At 37.4% G+C, this 17612-nt stretch overlaps 1 protein-coding gene across 1 annotated transcript; it reads left to right on the top strand.

Moving 5' to 3' along the window:
• The first annotated feature begins 792 nt into the window (after window positions 1-792).
• slc22a17 (solute carrier family 22 member 17) lies at window positions 793-11767 on the top strand. The gene is made up of 10 exons (XM_055182591.2): window positions 793-1136; window positions 2687-3265; window positions 5038-5141; window positions 5219-5373; window positions 6740-6905; window positions 7883-7998; window positions 8116-8224; window positions 8571-8794; window positions 9250-9361; window positions 10423-11767. The coding sequence occupies exons 2-10, from the start codon at window positions 2828-2830 to the stop codon at window positions 10697-10699; spliced, it is 1701 nt and encodes a 566-aa protein (XP_055038566.2). The 5' UTR covers window positions 793-1136; window positions 2687-2827; the 3' UTR covers window positions 10700-11767.
• Window positions 11768-17612: the final 5845 nt, after the last annotated feature.

Genomic DNA, 17612 nt, shown 5'->3' with positions numbered 1-17612 from the left:
ATTGTTATGGATTTGATTTTTACAACGTTTGGTAGATGACATAACATGTTTTAAAAAATGAAATTCTGTAGGGACGCAGTTGTCGGTATTGACTTCTTTATTAGGAAAAAATTAAGAGTGAGTTATTTCCCCTGATATTGTATTAACAGTTATCATTTTAATGAATAGTATTTACATATATTGAGGCTTCATTATAACACTGTGTGACAACTAACCCCGCTGTGTATTTTTTTTCCCCCATATGTAAAGTATGTAAAGTAGCCATGTTACAATTAACCCTGCGTTAGTTTGTGCCCCTTTCACCACTATGGAAGTCAATGGGTACCATCAACTATGCACTTTTTATTGTTTTTCAAAATATCTTCTTTAGTGTTCAACAAATCAAACTATCCCTTTTAAGCAATGACAGCAGTGGACTATTGAAGTAAAGTGAAGATTAATAAAGTGACTGTAAACAGTTTATGTGTGTACATTATTAGATTTTCTTCCCTTTATGAACTTAATGTCTAAAATAGCTGTAATTTAAACATCTCTAATAGTGTCTGCATCAGTTAAGAGTATTTTCCTCAAAATTGGATCAAGCACTCGTTCAGTTAAACTTTGCATGTAGTGAGGTGATGTGGTAACAAATACTGTTTAAAACGTTTATCATTGCATAATGTGAGCTCTTTCACATACTCATTTAAAACAGTATGCAGTATGCACACAACACTACGCTGATGTTTATTTAATAAATGGCTCCCTCGCGTGGCAACAGGCCTGTACTGGCGCTGCGTACTCGCCGAAGGTTGACGATGTTTTCCGAATGCTTCCGATGTTTCCCGACACTCGGATCCAGTCGTGCCAGTTTTTCCGCCCTCTGCTTTTCTTCCAGCCGGAGGAACCGCATTCATGTTCGCTGATTTATTTACATACATGAAACGCGTGCGTGTTTGTGTGACGGACATATTAACGTACGCGAAGAATGAAGCGTTTGTGTGGATGGAGTGAGATTTAATGTGCTGGACCGGGCCGAACGCATCCAAAACACATCAGACCGGATCAGAACCATCAGTCTGGATTCACTGGAGTTCGGTTGTGGATTCATCTCGTCATCAGAGAGTTTATATCTGCTGTGAAGAGATCAGCAGCAGCCGGTGAGACCTTTAATAAAACTGCGTAAAGATCAAGACATTTGATTGATGTTTAGCATTGTGCGCGTGCTTATATTGATATGATTTCATGTGTTTAGAGTTTTATTAATGCAGGTGTTTGTCTCAGTTATATGACACGGACATTCCTCAACGCATCTTTATTTATATTTTATGTTTTTATTTCACATCTGTTCCCTTTCTTTTATTCAGTGAAGGATGGAAAATTACAGGCTAAAGTACACAGTGCTCGTTTTCATCAGACATTCATGTTACTTACTTTTAAAACTGTAACATATATTTTTGCGGTATGGGCAGATCTGAGATCTGTTTTAAATTTATGCTAAATACATTTTGTTGGAAGTTAAGCTTAATTAAATATTTTTTGAATTTGGAAATATATTTACTTTTAACCTTCAAATAACACATATTTCAAAGGGCAACAAATACATTTTTTATTTTATAATCCATATGGCAATAAATGTATTCTTGGCCTAAATTATATTTTAAATGTATGCTCAATACAAATTAATTTTATAAAATATATTTTTGATTTTGAAGTTGAAAATATATTTAATTTAACCTTTTCAAACCTGTTTTTTTATTTATAATTTTTTTGTCAAGCAGTGAAAAACATACAACATAGGATTAAACAGAACACAAAAAACGAACCCCCCCAGCAATTATGATAATGATATTATTATAATGACACAATAATAATAAGCAAAAATCATAAACAAATAATAATAAATGTATTTAAGTAATAATAGTATGTATAATAATAACAATAATAATAATTTTAAAGATTGTTATAATTACAGGAATATTTTGTAATTACAGCAATAATAATAATAACAGTAATAATTACAATGCTAAAAGTAATGCTACATATGATGATGATAACTACCGAGCACCTTAGTTTAGTTTCATGTGTTTACGCGAAACCTTCATGTGCAGAATTTTTTTTAAAGTTTAGTTTCATGAAAAAATATTGCGTGCGCATGTGAAACTATCGCGTGCGCACGTGAAACTTTCGCTTTCACATGCGCACACTATAGTTTCACATGCGTGCGTGATAGTTTCATGTACACACGCGACAAACAAAAATAAACGCGATAGTTTCTAAACTTTATTTCATTTTTTCTTCATGTCCCCTTAGGGGCTCCGTAGATAACAATAGTAATGTCCATAATTATAACAGTAATTTTAATAATAACAACAACAACTACAATAATAATAATCTCAATAATAATAATAATATTAATAGTAATAATAATAATAACAACAACACTAATATCACATACCACACTGAAACCTGTTATTTTTAAAACAAAGTTTTTGTTCCTATGTTTACTATATATTTACTATATATTTTTTGTCATATGGGTGTGCATGAATGCGGTTAATGACCTTTAATAGAGCTGCTGACTGTTTACTGACATCATTATTAAAGAACAGATGAGAAACACTCGTCTGTCTAATGTTGAAAGCATTGTTAAATTATTCGTTTGCACCCATCATTTAACTTCATAGTACTGTCCTTTCTTTTGTTCTAGGTTATTCTCTCTTTACCAGCAGAGGAAGAGAGAGAGGGAGAGACACAGACAGACGTCTGTCTTTCTCTCTCTCTCTCTTTCTCCATCTGTATCAGTAAGGATTGAGAACGGAAGAGGTTTCTGCTGCAGCCTCTCTAAACGATGACATCACCTTCATCACCGTTGGGCTCGCCGTCCCCCTGCCCACCCCCGCCTCCTTCCCTCCCCTCCTCCCCCACGCCGTCGTCTCCCGCCCCGTCCAGCCTCCCCCTTCCGCCCACCCTGCCGCCCACCGGAGAGGTGATGGTTTTGGCCCTGGGTCGTAAGAGGCAGAAGCTTCTCATCGCTCTGTCTATACTGCCCAATCTCTTCCTGGCGTTTTTGATGTCCTCTGACCCGCTGCTGACCCTGGCATCACCCTTCCGTTGCCGGCTGCCCGGACCGTCGCATGTTTCTCAGGTGTTGAACGCCTCAGTGAAGGACGTAGCCCAGTGCAAGCGGGACGTGATGATCAACGGCACAGCGTCCGGTCTGGTGGACTGTGATGTGGGGTTCGACTATAACGTCACTGAAGGACTGAGGAATAATATTGTCATAGAGGTGGGCGGACTGTCATAAATCTTGCTTTCTCATTGGTCATTATGGGTGATGTGATAAAATACCTTTTAGCTTGAAAATTAAAGCTGAAGTGTGTCATGTTGGAAAACTGTGGCTGTGTCCAAATTCCCACACTTGCGGTCTTGGCCCACCCACTTGAACACGTCAAATACAGGAAATCCATGTAAGTAGTCAAGTGCAAAGACTGCAAGTGTGGGTATTTGGTCACAGCCATCATCATCCCAATATACAAAATAATCCACTGGATAGGTTTACTTCCTGAAGAGTCATTTCCTGTAGCAAAACTGGTAAAAGCACAGCGCTGACAATAAATTATTAACGCTTCTCCAACAAAGTGTACAATATTTTGGCACTTTGTAGTTCAGGGTCACTTGTGAACATCTAAACAAGATTTGCTCACTGCTATCACCGTCTTGATTGTTTGTATTTATTGTTCTAGATAAGATAGAAGAATGTGTATATGTACGCAAGCGTGTTGTGTTTCTTTACGAGGTAACATCGCCATCTATGGGCTGGCAAGCGTAATACAGTGCATTTAGTCGTCTTGATGGATCCTTGTAAACGTGCATCTTTTGACACAAACGTAATCGTGTGTACGTGAAAATTTTTCAAAACGCAAAGGACAAAGTTTTCCATTTTTCTATGTAGTTACCTTTGTAATTAAAGTGTAACTAAACCACTAGTCAGAGCTTGACTCCACCCACTGGCAATTTTTGAAAAATGCAAGAAAAGTGGGCAGATCCCAACGGAGATAGAGGGGACGAACTTAGTGTGTGGTGAGATCATAACAAGGTGAGCTTGTACCTGCTTACGTCACGAGTCATTTTTTGGACCCAACATCCAATAGGAAAATTCAACTGCAGTAGCCACCGTTCAACCTGAAGAGGGCAGCACTCAGACGTTTTTACACCATCCCTGCCATATATTGTAGTATTGAAACACTTTATATCCAAATGTCAAAAAACTTACTAAAATCAATGAACGGCACTAATAAAGCATCATTCTTACAGATCATTAACTAAAAAACGTTGGTTTAGGGTTTAGTTACTCTTTAAAGAGGTTGAGGTTACCATTTGTGGTGTCTTTACATAGATAGTCGAGTGTTTAAACATAAATCTGTGCCTGGTAAATAATCAGCAGTGTTTATTTATAGTATTGGTTTGGTTGTGGACAGTAAGAGCGTCTGTGTTCCAGCAGGGAAGTTAAATTTTAATATAAATGATTTCTATTTTCTATTGCAGTGAAACATCACTGCTTTGCTTTGTTATTTTTAGTTTATTATTTTCTATGGTGATTGACACCAATCTGAGTGAGTGTTCATTGTTACTACCAGTGAGTTACTTATACAATACATAAACTTGATCTTTAATTTTCCACATGTATTTTGTTAAAAAGCTACAAAGTGAGAAAGATCATCATGAATGTTTTTGTGCCCTCAGATGGAAAGATTTCCTCACCCTAAAGTCTTAAGTTATGTGTACAGTAAAACAGGTTTGGTCTCTTTCTGATGCGGGCAATGATGAAGCTGTTTGGTTGGAAAAACTCTGGCATGAAACATTTCTACTGCAATCCCTTGATCTCATTACATGCTGAGCTGTTTGTAAAATGAAAGGCCTGACTGACGTATAATCTCTATAAGCACACCGTGTAAACCCACATTAAGCCTTGAAGAAAATTTCGGTTCTTCTGAAGTTGTTTTATTATGAACAGGATGGATTTAGTTTGTTCTTAAATATCTGCTTGATTTGTTTCAGTGGGATCTGGTGTGTATGCGGTACTGGCTGGTTCCTGTAGAGGAGGTTTGCTTCATTCTGGGTCTCCTTACTGGCAGTCTGGGTTTGGGTTACACATCTGACCGGTGAGAAAGCATCTTTCTGTCCGTGTGGGTTGTTTTGATTTTCAGTGTTTTTTGAATGGTGCCGTGTTTTATTCTAGATTAGGTCGACAGAAGTCTCTTCTGGTCTCTTTGATGCTCACCGTCATTTTTGGAGTGCTGGTTTGTGTCTCACCATCTCCACCTGTCTTCATCAGCATGCGATTCTGTCTGGCTGCAGCGAGCGCTGGCGTTTACCTCACGCTGTACGTCACACGTAAGTCAGACATGAACACGTGCTATACTGTAGCTGAGCCGCCGTCATCTACGTCAGATGGGTTGGGAATGGATGCAGTGTGTCGTATCATGTTAAGGACTACACTGTTAGGTCACAGAGTACAGGTTTTGTAAGGATGGGACAGTTAAATCTGATTCTAATCCCACACTTTATAAGTGATAAGTACTATTATTCATAAAAAAGTCTTTAACACAAAGCAGCAGAAGGCGGCATGTTTCAGTTAAAGCATCAAAGCATCATGTAGGTTGTCTACAAACCGGAAGGTTGGTGGTTCAATCCCCGGCTCCACTGGACCAAGTGTGGAGGTGTCCTTGAGCAAGACATCTAACCCCAGCTGCTCCTGATGAGCTGGATGGCGCCTTGCATGGCTCACACCGCCTTCGGTGTATGAATGAATGAGTAAATGTGAGGCAATTTGTTAAGCACTTTGGATGGCCACGGGTCTATGAAAGCGCTATATAAATCCAGTCTATTTACCATTAAGCACACATTTGAAATAGGTACCTATTTAGCTTTTACACAACCACCCTAAAATGAAAAAAATCCACCCTCTCCTTTTTAACCTTCTCATTAGACATACCATTTTTATTCTTTTGTTAAAGTGACATCACACTGATAAAGCCCCCCCCCCCACAGCCACTGACTGAGTGGTTCATTTTACTAAATAGCTTTTTTATATTTGAAAAGTTTGGTTCCAAAACACGATAAACGCCATTTTTGAAAGAAAAAAAAAATAGTTACTGCCAAAATCAGTATTATATCAAGTCAGTATTTAAAAGTAAATTCTTAATTTTACGCAAAATCCAATATCCGCCGTGTTATTCTGTCACCTTTTCTCCCTTTTTCCCCAAAACGCAATATAAGCCACTCCTCCTTTTCTACAGAACGCAATAAATCCACTCCACATATTACAGCGCACCATTCCACGCAATGTAAACAAACATGGTGGCGCGTTAAGTACACGGAGTCCGAGTTTTCCTCATCTACTTTGTACTTTGTGAAAAAACAAACAAACAAAATAATGCTTTAATTGGATTCATAAACCTGTGATGGTTTTCTGTGACGGGAAAGAAACGTAAGCCATCAACATCTTATAATTTACGCGAGAGGCACTTGGGAGATGACCGCTTGTTCTACAAACAGATTTATTTAAATCGAAATTAAAATAAATTATTTTTGCTGAAATGATCCGTGGGCTATTTTGAGATGAAACTTCAAATACACATTTTAGGCACAGCTAAAAACTTGTTTTACATGATGTAATGTGCCCTTTAACACAATGAAAACATACTAAGCTATTTGTAAAGTCCCTGTTTTTATGATCTGTTTTGTTGTATTTTTGTAGGTTTGGAGCTTTGTGACCCTTCACTGAGGCTGGTGGTGACGATGATGTCCGGTCTGATGACGTTTGCCGGTGATCTCTTGCTGCTGGGTGTGGCTCTCGGGTGTCGCTCCTGGAGGGCTCTTTTAGGAACGGGAGCTGCTCCGATGTCTTTATTCCTGAGCTATGGGTCGGTTCATTTTCACACTGATCTCACAACAGTTGTAAAATGTATCTTATAGTTGTGCTATTGCTGGTTTGAATTTCTGATCATTCTGTTTGTGTTGTGGTCACAGTTTCATTTCAGCTTTCAAAGATATTTTATACGTCACTATTTAAGGTGAACCAAGTATATAATCTAAGGCCTTTAGCTATATTTGAACACTCAGATGTTATTTTAAGAAGAGCCTTTTAAGCACAGTTCCACAAGACGTAAGTATTGCAGCAAAATACTGTAAAATTACAGGCAACAATTGACATCACTTTAAATAACCTTGACACACAAACCAGATGTTTTCATAGGAACCAGTATAAATAATGATGCAGTGTATAAACGTTTAACTGTGCATTATGTAGGATTTTGACTGTACTAAATTAAATAAATACTATAATTATTTATATATATTTATGACGCATGCTAAGTTCATGTATATTTTTTCTGAAAAACTGTAGTCCGCTTATTTTCTTTTTGAAATGTGCCTTCTGTGTCAGTGTGTCTGTTTTTTTATTTATATGATCTTGCCCATTGCTAATTTACCCAACAGTGCATTTCAACAGCTTGGTTGCCAGTTATCACGGTTGCTTAAATGACACCGCAGTGTCCCATAAATGCGACCTCCAGTGGATGCAACCTCTAAAATGAGCCGCAGATTGAGTTATAAAGATGACCCACATGAGCGGGTTAGCGAAAAACGTTGCAAACATAAAAATAAGCAGATAAGTAGTTGTGCTTCCCTGTGATGCATTGAGGCTGCGACCACATTAACGCTCCTTAGTGATGATGAATTTGATCCGTTTCTATGGTTACCAGACCCTCACGCTAACACCACAGTACAGATTTTCCCTCAGGTGTCGCTGGGAAAGCAGATGATGTTTAGCACACTTTAAAATGTTCTTTTGGCAGTTCAACGACAGCAACGTTTAAAGATCCATTTTGTTTGTCTTCAGTATTCCAGGCTTGTTTCCAGAATCACCACGCTGGCTTCTTCTTTCTGAGAGGACGGGAGACATGAATTCTTTAAGTGAACGTAATGATCGACAGCGAGATGATGAAAGCTTCACAGGTCAGTCTGAGGAAATATAATATTGGGAATTGATGGGAATACTTTATTGGATTGATTTTGGGAAGTAAGCATAGTTTCTGTGGTTGTTTTCTTCAGTAAGTGTTTCTTATTTGACAGAGTTGGACACGGTATCCTTCTCATCTCCTGGACGTCCACATCTGTCGTTACAAGAGCTGCTGCACAGCAGAAACATCTGGAAAAACCTCTGTGTCTTGGGCTTCACCTCGTATGTCAATTATGTTAAACATTTCTGGTTGTGTTACTTCTCTAATGTGATTAGAGAATCAGATGACTTTTAATTTAGTGTGTTCATAGCTGAAGAAGAATGCATATTGGTTTTGATATTTGCTAAAATAAAAAAGTAACCAAATCAGTTGATAAGAGGGTCAATTTTTTGTCTTGGAGATTTGGACAGCCCTCTCTATAACCATTATATTAGTTTAATACTCACTAATAGTCTAAAAAAGGGCTGATATCCTTTTAGTTCCCACTATAAGTACTGTTATTGTAAACGTTATCTTTTTAAGTTAGTGTCAAACATGTTTGAAAGGGTTCAATGTTGTTTTGTTCAGATTTATCTCTCATGGCATCAGTCACTGCTACAGCTCCTTCAGACGAGATGTCAAAGGCACCACCCCCAGTTTCTATTGGACGTACCTGTTGTCCGTGTGTACGGGAGGCGGGGCCTGGCTGTTGCTGTGGGCGACGGTGGACAGGTGTGGTCGTCGTGGAATTCTTCTCTTGACCATGACTTTGACTGGACTTGCCTCACTAATTCTCCTTGGCCTTATGAACTGTAAGTGAAACATTAATCTGGCATTCACTTATGTAGTCGGTATATTTTGTTGACTAGTTGGCTGTATTTTTTCCCATGTGCTTTGTCTCCATCTTGTGGTGAGAAGAATGAAATAAAAGCCAACCTAGTGCATAATTAAAAGTTCAGCGGTCTCTTACAAATCATTTTGTACAGGTTTTGTATCATTTGTGTGTACACAAGATTTCTTCATACCCTTGTTTCAATTAAAGTGTTTTTTGTGATTCCAGTTGGATGTTATATGAAATGTATGATTTCAAAACTGTCAATCTTTTTATAAATCCTGACTTTTGCATCATGACCCCACATAAATATCTGTGCTATGAGACTCATTGCCTTTGCAGGTACTATAAGTAATCATGTATTGAATGTAGTTAAACAAGCTTTTATAATTCGAGGTATTTGGCTAACAGTTACATGAATTTATGTCCCTGCAGATTTAAGCGAGTCGGCGATGACGGTGTTTTCTATAATGGGTCTGTTCTCATCCCAAGCGGCCGCTTCGCTCTCCATCCTGTTTACTGCTGAAATCATGCCCACCATCATCAGGTAAATGCTACACCTGCATTTTTAGGAATGCCACTGGCCTCCAATTTTTTTCTTCATAAAACAGAAAGCCAGTAATGAATGGAAATTTCACAAGTCAAAAGATATGCATATAATGCTTAATAAAACCTAGTTATGTTATTCTAATGAAGTGTGCATACAACATTACAAAATGTTTGTTGTCAGACTGCAGTCAGTGGCCGGTTGCATAAACTGTTTAGATTATACTTAGTTAGTCATCAAATTTTTATAACCGTTTTAAGTTGCATAAAAATGTAGACTGATCTTAATTGTATCCAAAGAGTAATACTGATTAAACCTAACTAATTGCTAGTTGGTCAGACTGGTCCTTAAGATACAGTCTTCACTTAGTGGCTATGTTTATTTGTGCTGTTAATCAATGTAATAATAAAGTGTATGGCTGATGCTCTAATAATAACAGCAAACTCCCTCTTGGACAGGTATGGAGCACAGGTTAGGGATGTAATTTATATCTCTGTTCCCTGTTATTCTGGCATCCCGCCAGTGTGTTCCTCCTGGGATGAAACTGAGACGATCTTGCCCCAGTTGCCCTTATTATTGTGTAAAGAGAAATGTTTTTCATAATGTTTACTTTGATGGGATGAAGTGATAAAACAGCTGAGGTCTTCACAAAGCAAGCGTCTGCAGATAAATGTTGCTGGTGCTTTCAATTTATATTGGCTTCTTATCAAAATGTCACTTTAGCATCTCAATTCAGTTTTACTTATATGTGTTTTTTATTCACAATTGTTTATCTTTCCAAAGCAGCTTCACATGAAATGACAGAAATGGATTCATTATGGAAAAAAAGTGTTTTCTATTGAGAGGTTGTTAGAAACACTCAGCCTTGGTTTTTATTCATCTTTGAAACCGTGCAAAAGGTTCCATTTCACGCCGAAATGTTTTTCCTTTCGTCTGGTGTTGATCAGCTCAACTCGAGCACATCTAGTTTACTTTGTTTTTCATACAGACCAGATTTTCGAGGAAACATCATCACCATTATTGCTGTTAACCTTAAGATATTGTCATTCTTGTATCCGCAGAGGAAGTGCAGTCGGAGCAATAATGGCGCTGGGTTGCGTGGGCCGTCTGAGTTCTCCTCTCATGGATCTGCGCAATCACTACGGCTACTTTCTTCACCATGTGGTCTACTCGTCTCTGGCTCTGCTGGCGGTTCTTTCCATTCTGCTTCTTCCAGAGAGCAAGCGGAAACCCCTTCCACAGACACTGGTCGACGGAGAACAGTACCGACGCCCACCGCTGGTCCGACGGAGGAGGGATAATGTTCCTCTTTTAGCTACGCCCAATCCAGAGACCTAGCTCCCCTGCTTTAGCCACATATTTTAGAGACCTTATCATTGTAGTCGATCCTAACACGTGCCGGTGGAGTCGTCGCACATGGACTCCGTCCTGAGGTTGTGAGGAGTAAAAGGTCCTGAACTGCAGAGTGGCACCAACATCCAGAGTAGATGTAAACACTCTTGACCTCATCTGTCAGCGTACCCACAGCCAGTGGCATTACCATGAGATGATGGTACAGTTTACCACTGAAGTCTGACCCATGTAGCATTCAGTGACATTAGTAATATTAAACTTAAGGTAAGGGCTTGAAATCACAAAATAGTCATTTTTAAAAGTATTTATCTCACAAAATAGTTGAAAGTTCTCACTCAAGATTGATAAATGTGTAGTGGCTGCCAAGAATGGTGTATTGTTATATAAAGACTGCAGACTGATTGTTTTATGAGCTCTCTGATTGGTCGATGCTGTATGAGTTATTTATTATATTCAACACGGCACTTTTTGTTTCGAGCACAGCTGAAGGGAATATCCCAGTTACAACTTCAGTGACATGGCAATAACCACAGTTATTAAAATAGTATCAACAGCCCTCAGTTTGTGAAAATGTCTGATTGTTTATCTGCGTATGACATAAAAGGATAATTTAGACAAGTTGAGGACTTGTTTCCTGGACAGGGTTTAGATTAATCCCTGGAGTAATTTTATATCATACCACACATGCTGTCATGATCTTGAGTTGTGTATATTCCTTTGGTTTCTTTTCCATATCCTAATGATTAGGTTACTTCAAAGTGTACTTAGAGTACAAACACATAATCTGAATGTTGACACTGTTTGTATTTGCGTCTGTTTTACGTTTTGTCTCTACATGTTGCCTTTTCAGTCAGATGGGGATATAAGTTATGATGCTTTCTTTTGTTAGGTTCTTTAATATGCACTTAACTATTAGAAGTAATTTTAATGAACATTGATATTACTACTGTGCTACAGTAATGAAGGATGATAGTATTTCTCAAAAATAACTAACAAAAAATACTGTACATGAATAAATCTTTAACCAAGTCTAATTAAACTATTTACAGGTCACGTGTTTGTCAAGTTATTACAATCATATTGCGTTTGTGTTCTACCTCAGTTGAATATAATTGAAGCATAAATACAAAAGATTAATCGCGATTAATATCATACACATTTTTTTATTTATGTATCTTTTTTATTTATTTATATAGACGGTTTCAGCAGTAACAACATAAACAAGCAGCTGTCGTGGTCCGCACGTAACTTCTAGTAAACTCCGCTAAGAATAAATAACAATAAAGTTCTTTAAACGTAGTTATTTATATAACAAGCAAAAAAAAAAACACAGATTACTCAGGAAACCAAAACATTTGTTATTTTCGACGAGGCATTTGTTCAAGAGATCAGTTTAGCAACTAGTCAGACCATTAATAAAATCGAAACCGGAAGTTCGGATCCAGACGTGTATCGAGTCAGCCCGTGTGCGTCCGATGAAACCATCTATATAATATCAAATACATCAAAATCTAAATAAATAAATATATGCACATATATATGCACGTGTATTTGTATATACAAAATAATTACACAGTGCACACACATATATTATTAACTTTTAATTTGTATGCGTATAATCGCAATTAATCTTTTGACAGCACTACTTTTGGCCCACTATGTGATGATGTAACATGGGTCTGTTGAATGCTTTATTCTGATTGGTTGAAAAAAAATAGGCTTGTTTGACTTCTTCCGGCGCCGCATGAAGTCGATCCAGCCTATTATTTTTCTACAAATGCACACCTGACCTTTCATATGTCATAAAATAACTATTAGAGCAATGTTTGTGGTAACCGTGGTATAAGAGGAATAATTGACTCTGGTCCTTTGAATTATTTGAAAATAATGCACACTTGCGGTGTAACTCTACTTTGCGTTGTGCCGCATTACCACCTTGGGTGTGCATTATTTTCAAACAATTTAACGACCCCTCATTTGTTCCTTAAAATGTTTATCTGGATGAATATTTCTGGTCCTTCAGTTTGTGTATACAGAGATTGGTTAATTTATTTGACACCAATACACAATTCTGGATAACAGCCCTTGACTGTCAAATCATCACAAGGTCAGACACTTTATCATCTTTAAACAAGTTTGTACTCTTGACTGTTAATCCACTTGATCACAGGAGTAATCATCCATGTAGGATTCTTGCCTTGCACCATGTTAAACGGTATGACCTTTGCTTGTTGGTTGTCTTCACCTGGTTTGTTTTTAATTCTCACACTTGTTGCACGTTGGCAAACACTGAGTTATAATAATAACATTCAGAAAATGGTGAACGGTACGAAACGTCCTTCCATAATGAATGATTAATATCTTTGATGTATGCACTGGTCAAAATGTCAAAGCTGAATGATGCTATAAACAGATACAGTACACATAAGCAGCAGGATTGGGAAGGCAGCCAAAGGTTTGACCCTCAGAAAGACGATACCTCCGGAGAGGATAGATTCTCTCACTTGTCTTGTGATCGTGCGAACATTCACAGTATACTTACAGTAAGACTCTCGAGGAATGCTTTATGCTTTCATCGCTGCAATAAAACAAAGGTGGTCATCACGGGTTCATTTATTTATATTTATCTTTCAGTGAAGTGTGACATAAATGGATGTGCTACTGGTGCTGCGGTTTAACCTGTGGGCGTCAAGATCCAGGAATTTCACAGGGTTATCTTTGTACCTAAAGACAAATGTGGGAACGATCATGTGTCAGTAAACCAAACAATTGTTTAATTTCATTGACCTTCAACCCGTCTGAAATCTGCTCTAACAATGACAGACAACTGGTGATGTTTGCACACAACAGCTGTGACATTTCAAACTTCTGTGATGTGAATTGTTTGTCTCTGATAACATGAGACAAATCACTAAAATTTGAAAAAATGGATACTAAAATTACTATCTACTATTTACTGCCTTTTATTGTTATTAAGCTAGATAAACAAGCCATTAACTCTGTGCATGTTGGTGTGTTAAGAGAAAAAATGACAACTGACTCAATGGTTGAATGTCAAGTTCAGATAGTTTATTAAGTTGACTTACCTCAGCTCAGAAATTAATCAGACAATGATGTAAATCTAAGAATTGGTTAAAGAGAAAACAATGACTAAAATAAACATTTCAGTTTCTTCTCAAATGATTTGTTCAGATTGCACAATTGCATTTGTATGGAAGCCCATTTCTGCCACACAAGAAAAAAATCATGCTCCAGCAAATCAAAACTATGAGACAAAAGTCAAACTTTAAAAGTCATAATTCAACTTTTTATCTCATAATTATGATCCACCAGAGCACAACCCTTCCCATGCTGCGGAAATGGGCCTCCACACATTTCTGATTTGGAGCATTAGCGTTTGATTTCAATCTTTGATATGACCTTACTCAGTCAATTATCAAAATTATATTTTCACAGAATGTACATTACTTGATGTAAAATGGTTTTACGTAAAAAAAACCATTAGTCACACAAAATGACTTTAGCTGGGTTTTTACAGACTGGGTCACATATTTAAATATAAATGACAATGCAATAATTTAGTGATTTATGTTGTGATTATTTAGTCATGATTTGATGGCAGCTGGCAGTGATACGGCTTTCTGCTTACCTCAATGTGAATGACTGCATATGAAAAACTTTAATCCCACTACCTCAGCTCAACCAAATACAACAGCAGTTTGGCATAACAGACTGCCAGCCCCCTTATTTAGAGAGATAGTTGCTTTATAAAAGAGAGGAAAAGCACAGGGTGAAATAAAACTCTTCCTCAAGCCTACAGCTCGTGTAAAGGTAACAGGCAAATATAAACAGATTAATGCAGAGAATTAATTTTCATTAATCAAAAATAAATGAAGCTTAAAAGGGTTTGTTTTTGATAATAACAGACTTTTTTACTTCATAGGTTTTAGGGTGACGTCTGCAATATTATCTGGCGCGGTAAATCTCAGAGGTAGGCAATGTATCTCATACATGGGGTTTATTGTGATAATGCATGTTTTGTTTGATGTGTTAAAATAAATGTTTAAGATAATATTACAATGTGCATCAGTATCAGAAAACATTAACAACAGTGTAATGATTGACTGAGGTCTGAAGTGTTATCTGGACCAAATTATGTTTTAAATATATGCTAAATACATTTTGTAGAAAATAAATCTATTTTTGAATTTAAAAATAGATTTTGTTTTAACCTTCATATATTATTTCAGGGGCAACAAATATATTTCTAATTTTAAAACCCATATGGCAAAAAATATATTTTTCCTGGCCAAAGTATAAAAGTATGTAAAAAATATAAAATTTTAAGTATATTTTTGCAGTTGGAAATATATTTAATTTTAATCTTTTTAAACCTGTTATGTTTGTAACATTAAACGTTTTTTTTCCCAATGCAACATGCATATAAATTGAAAATAAATATATATATATTTTTTGGGATAAACTGATAAATATATATGAAAGAATATTGGAGCTTTGATGCATAGGATTATAAGATACAGTATCATCATACGTCATCTAGTAATGTGTAGTTTTAAATATGCTCCTGTAGCTCAGTGGTACAGCGTTGCATTAGCAGTCATCAATCCAGGAAACACATATATGGATACAAAAATGTATACATTGAAATGCACTTGGATAAAAGCATCTGCCAAATGCATAAATGTAAATATGTTATACATTCAGTATTTTCATTATTAGCAGTGAAATATGGGGGATGCTGCGATGGCGGAGTTTGGAGCCGCTGCTCCGTTTCTCAGGAAATCAGACATTGAGCGTCTGGAGGCCCAGACTCGCCCCTTTGACATGAAGAAAGAATGCTTCGTCCCTGATCCTGAAGAGGAGTTCATTAAAGCATCTATTATTAGTCGAGATGGTGATAAAGTCACCTGTGAGACTTCTAAGGGCAAAGTAGGTTGAAGTTCATCTGGTGAATAGTATTGCATATGAGGAATATGTGGGTTCGAGTAAATGTTTGAATATGTGTTCCTGACAGACAGTAACTGTGAAGGAAGCTGATATTCATCCTCAGAACCCGCCAAAGTTTGATAAAATTGAGGACATGGCGATGTTCACCTTCCTGCATGAACCCGCTGTGCTGTTTAACCTCAAAGAGCGTTACGCAGCCTGGATGATTTACGTGAGTCGAGTCTAAAACTGAACACGTTCATCTGATCACATATGAGCAGGACACAAACCTCGGTGTATCTCTTTGCAGACCTACTCTGGGCTCTTCTGTGTCACTGTAAACCCCTACAAGTGGTTGCCAGTGTACAACCAGGAAGTTGTCGTTGCCTACAGAGGAAAGAAGAGGAGTGAAGCTCCTCCTCATATCTTCTCCATATCTGACAATGCCTACCAGTACATGCTGTCAGGTGAGTCTAAGTTACATTGGCGGCTGGCTAGGTTCACATGAAGCAGCGAACATATTTTAAAGTCATGAAAAGAGAAGCCACCGGCCGCCACTGTTAACACCTATGAACCTGATTAGAATGTGAATGTTAATATAATTTGATTCATATTGCTTACATTGGCCTTTTCAGACAGAGAAAACCAGTCTATTCTAATCACGTAAGTCTATGCTAACAGTGAATAGTTTGAACTTGACTGAATGTGTGTTTATCATGATCCTAACAAGTTTATAATTATGGTGGTTGATTTATGTACTTCATGAAAGTTTTGTGCTTGATTAAAATAATGTACAGAGAAAAGCTAAAATATTAACAGTTTTGATAATTACACAGATTGCAGGTGACTCCAGGTCGGATCCGCGCCGAAGTCGGCAACTCAGTGGCTGGAGTCATCTGCTGTCTGTGTTATTTTAATATTTGTTGGCTTTACTTGTATTCTAAAATGTGGACATTATCCTTATAGACATAGAAGGTGTGCCTAACTATTGAGTGATATTGTATAATTACATTGTCATTATTATTATTGTTTGAGAACTGGTGTAGTGTTTAACCCTTTACCTTTCTGCCTCAAGTGGAGAATCCGGTGCAGGAAAGACTGTTAACACCAAGAGAGTCATTCAGTACTTTGCCAGCATTGCTGCTTGTCCTACAAGGAAAGAAACAACTGACAAAAAGGTTACCAGAGACTTAAACACTACACTGCCTTTTTGTTTGATTGCCACCATAAACAAGCACTTATTTAACTTATTGGAAATATTGTTTTTAGGGAACTCTGGAGGATCAAATCATCCAGTGTAACCCTGCTCTGGAGGCCTTTGGTAATGCCAAGACCATCAGAAATGACAACTCATCCAGATTTGTAAGTTAATGAAATGGCAGTAAAAACTGATTGACAGATTTAATGTCAGAGGTAAACTTGCTGATGGTTATCCTTTCAAACAGGGCAAATTTATCCGAATCCATTTTGCTGCAAGTGGAAAACTCGCTTCTGCAGATATTGAAACTTGTAAGAGCACTGTTTCATCCACACATGTTTCTTGGGATGCAATAAATTCATGCTTTTAATGCAAATACTGTGCATGACAGATCTTCTGGAGAAGTCTCGTGTGACTTTCCAGCTGAAGGCTGAGAGAGACTACCACATCTTCTACCAGATCCTGTCTCAGAAGAAACCAGAACTGTTAGGTGAACAAATATGTGCTGGGTAGAACATCTATAACATTACAAACAAAGCACATTACTAAATGATTTATAATTGTTGTGTGTTATCTATTTTAGAGATGTTACTGATCACAGCAAACCCCTATGACTATGCCTTCATCTCCCAAGGAGAAACACAAGTGGCCTCTATTAATGATGCTGATGAGCTGATGGCCACTGATGTACGTTTACAAAGAAAACTGATTATGTGGCTTTTATTGTGTCATGAATTTAAACAGACTATGTAT

Source organism: Misgurnus anguillicaudatus, chromosome 25 (assembly GCF_027580225.2).
Source record: "Misgurnus anguillicaudatus chromosome 25, ASM2758022v2, whole genome shotgun sequence".
NCBI classification, from domain to species: Eukaryota; Metazoa; Chordata; class Actinopteri; order Cypriniformes; family Cobitidae; genus Misgurnus; species Misgurnus anguillicaudatus.
This window is presented reverse-complemented; position numbering and strand designations above follow the sequence as displayed.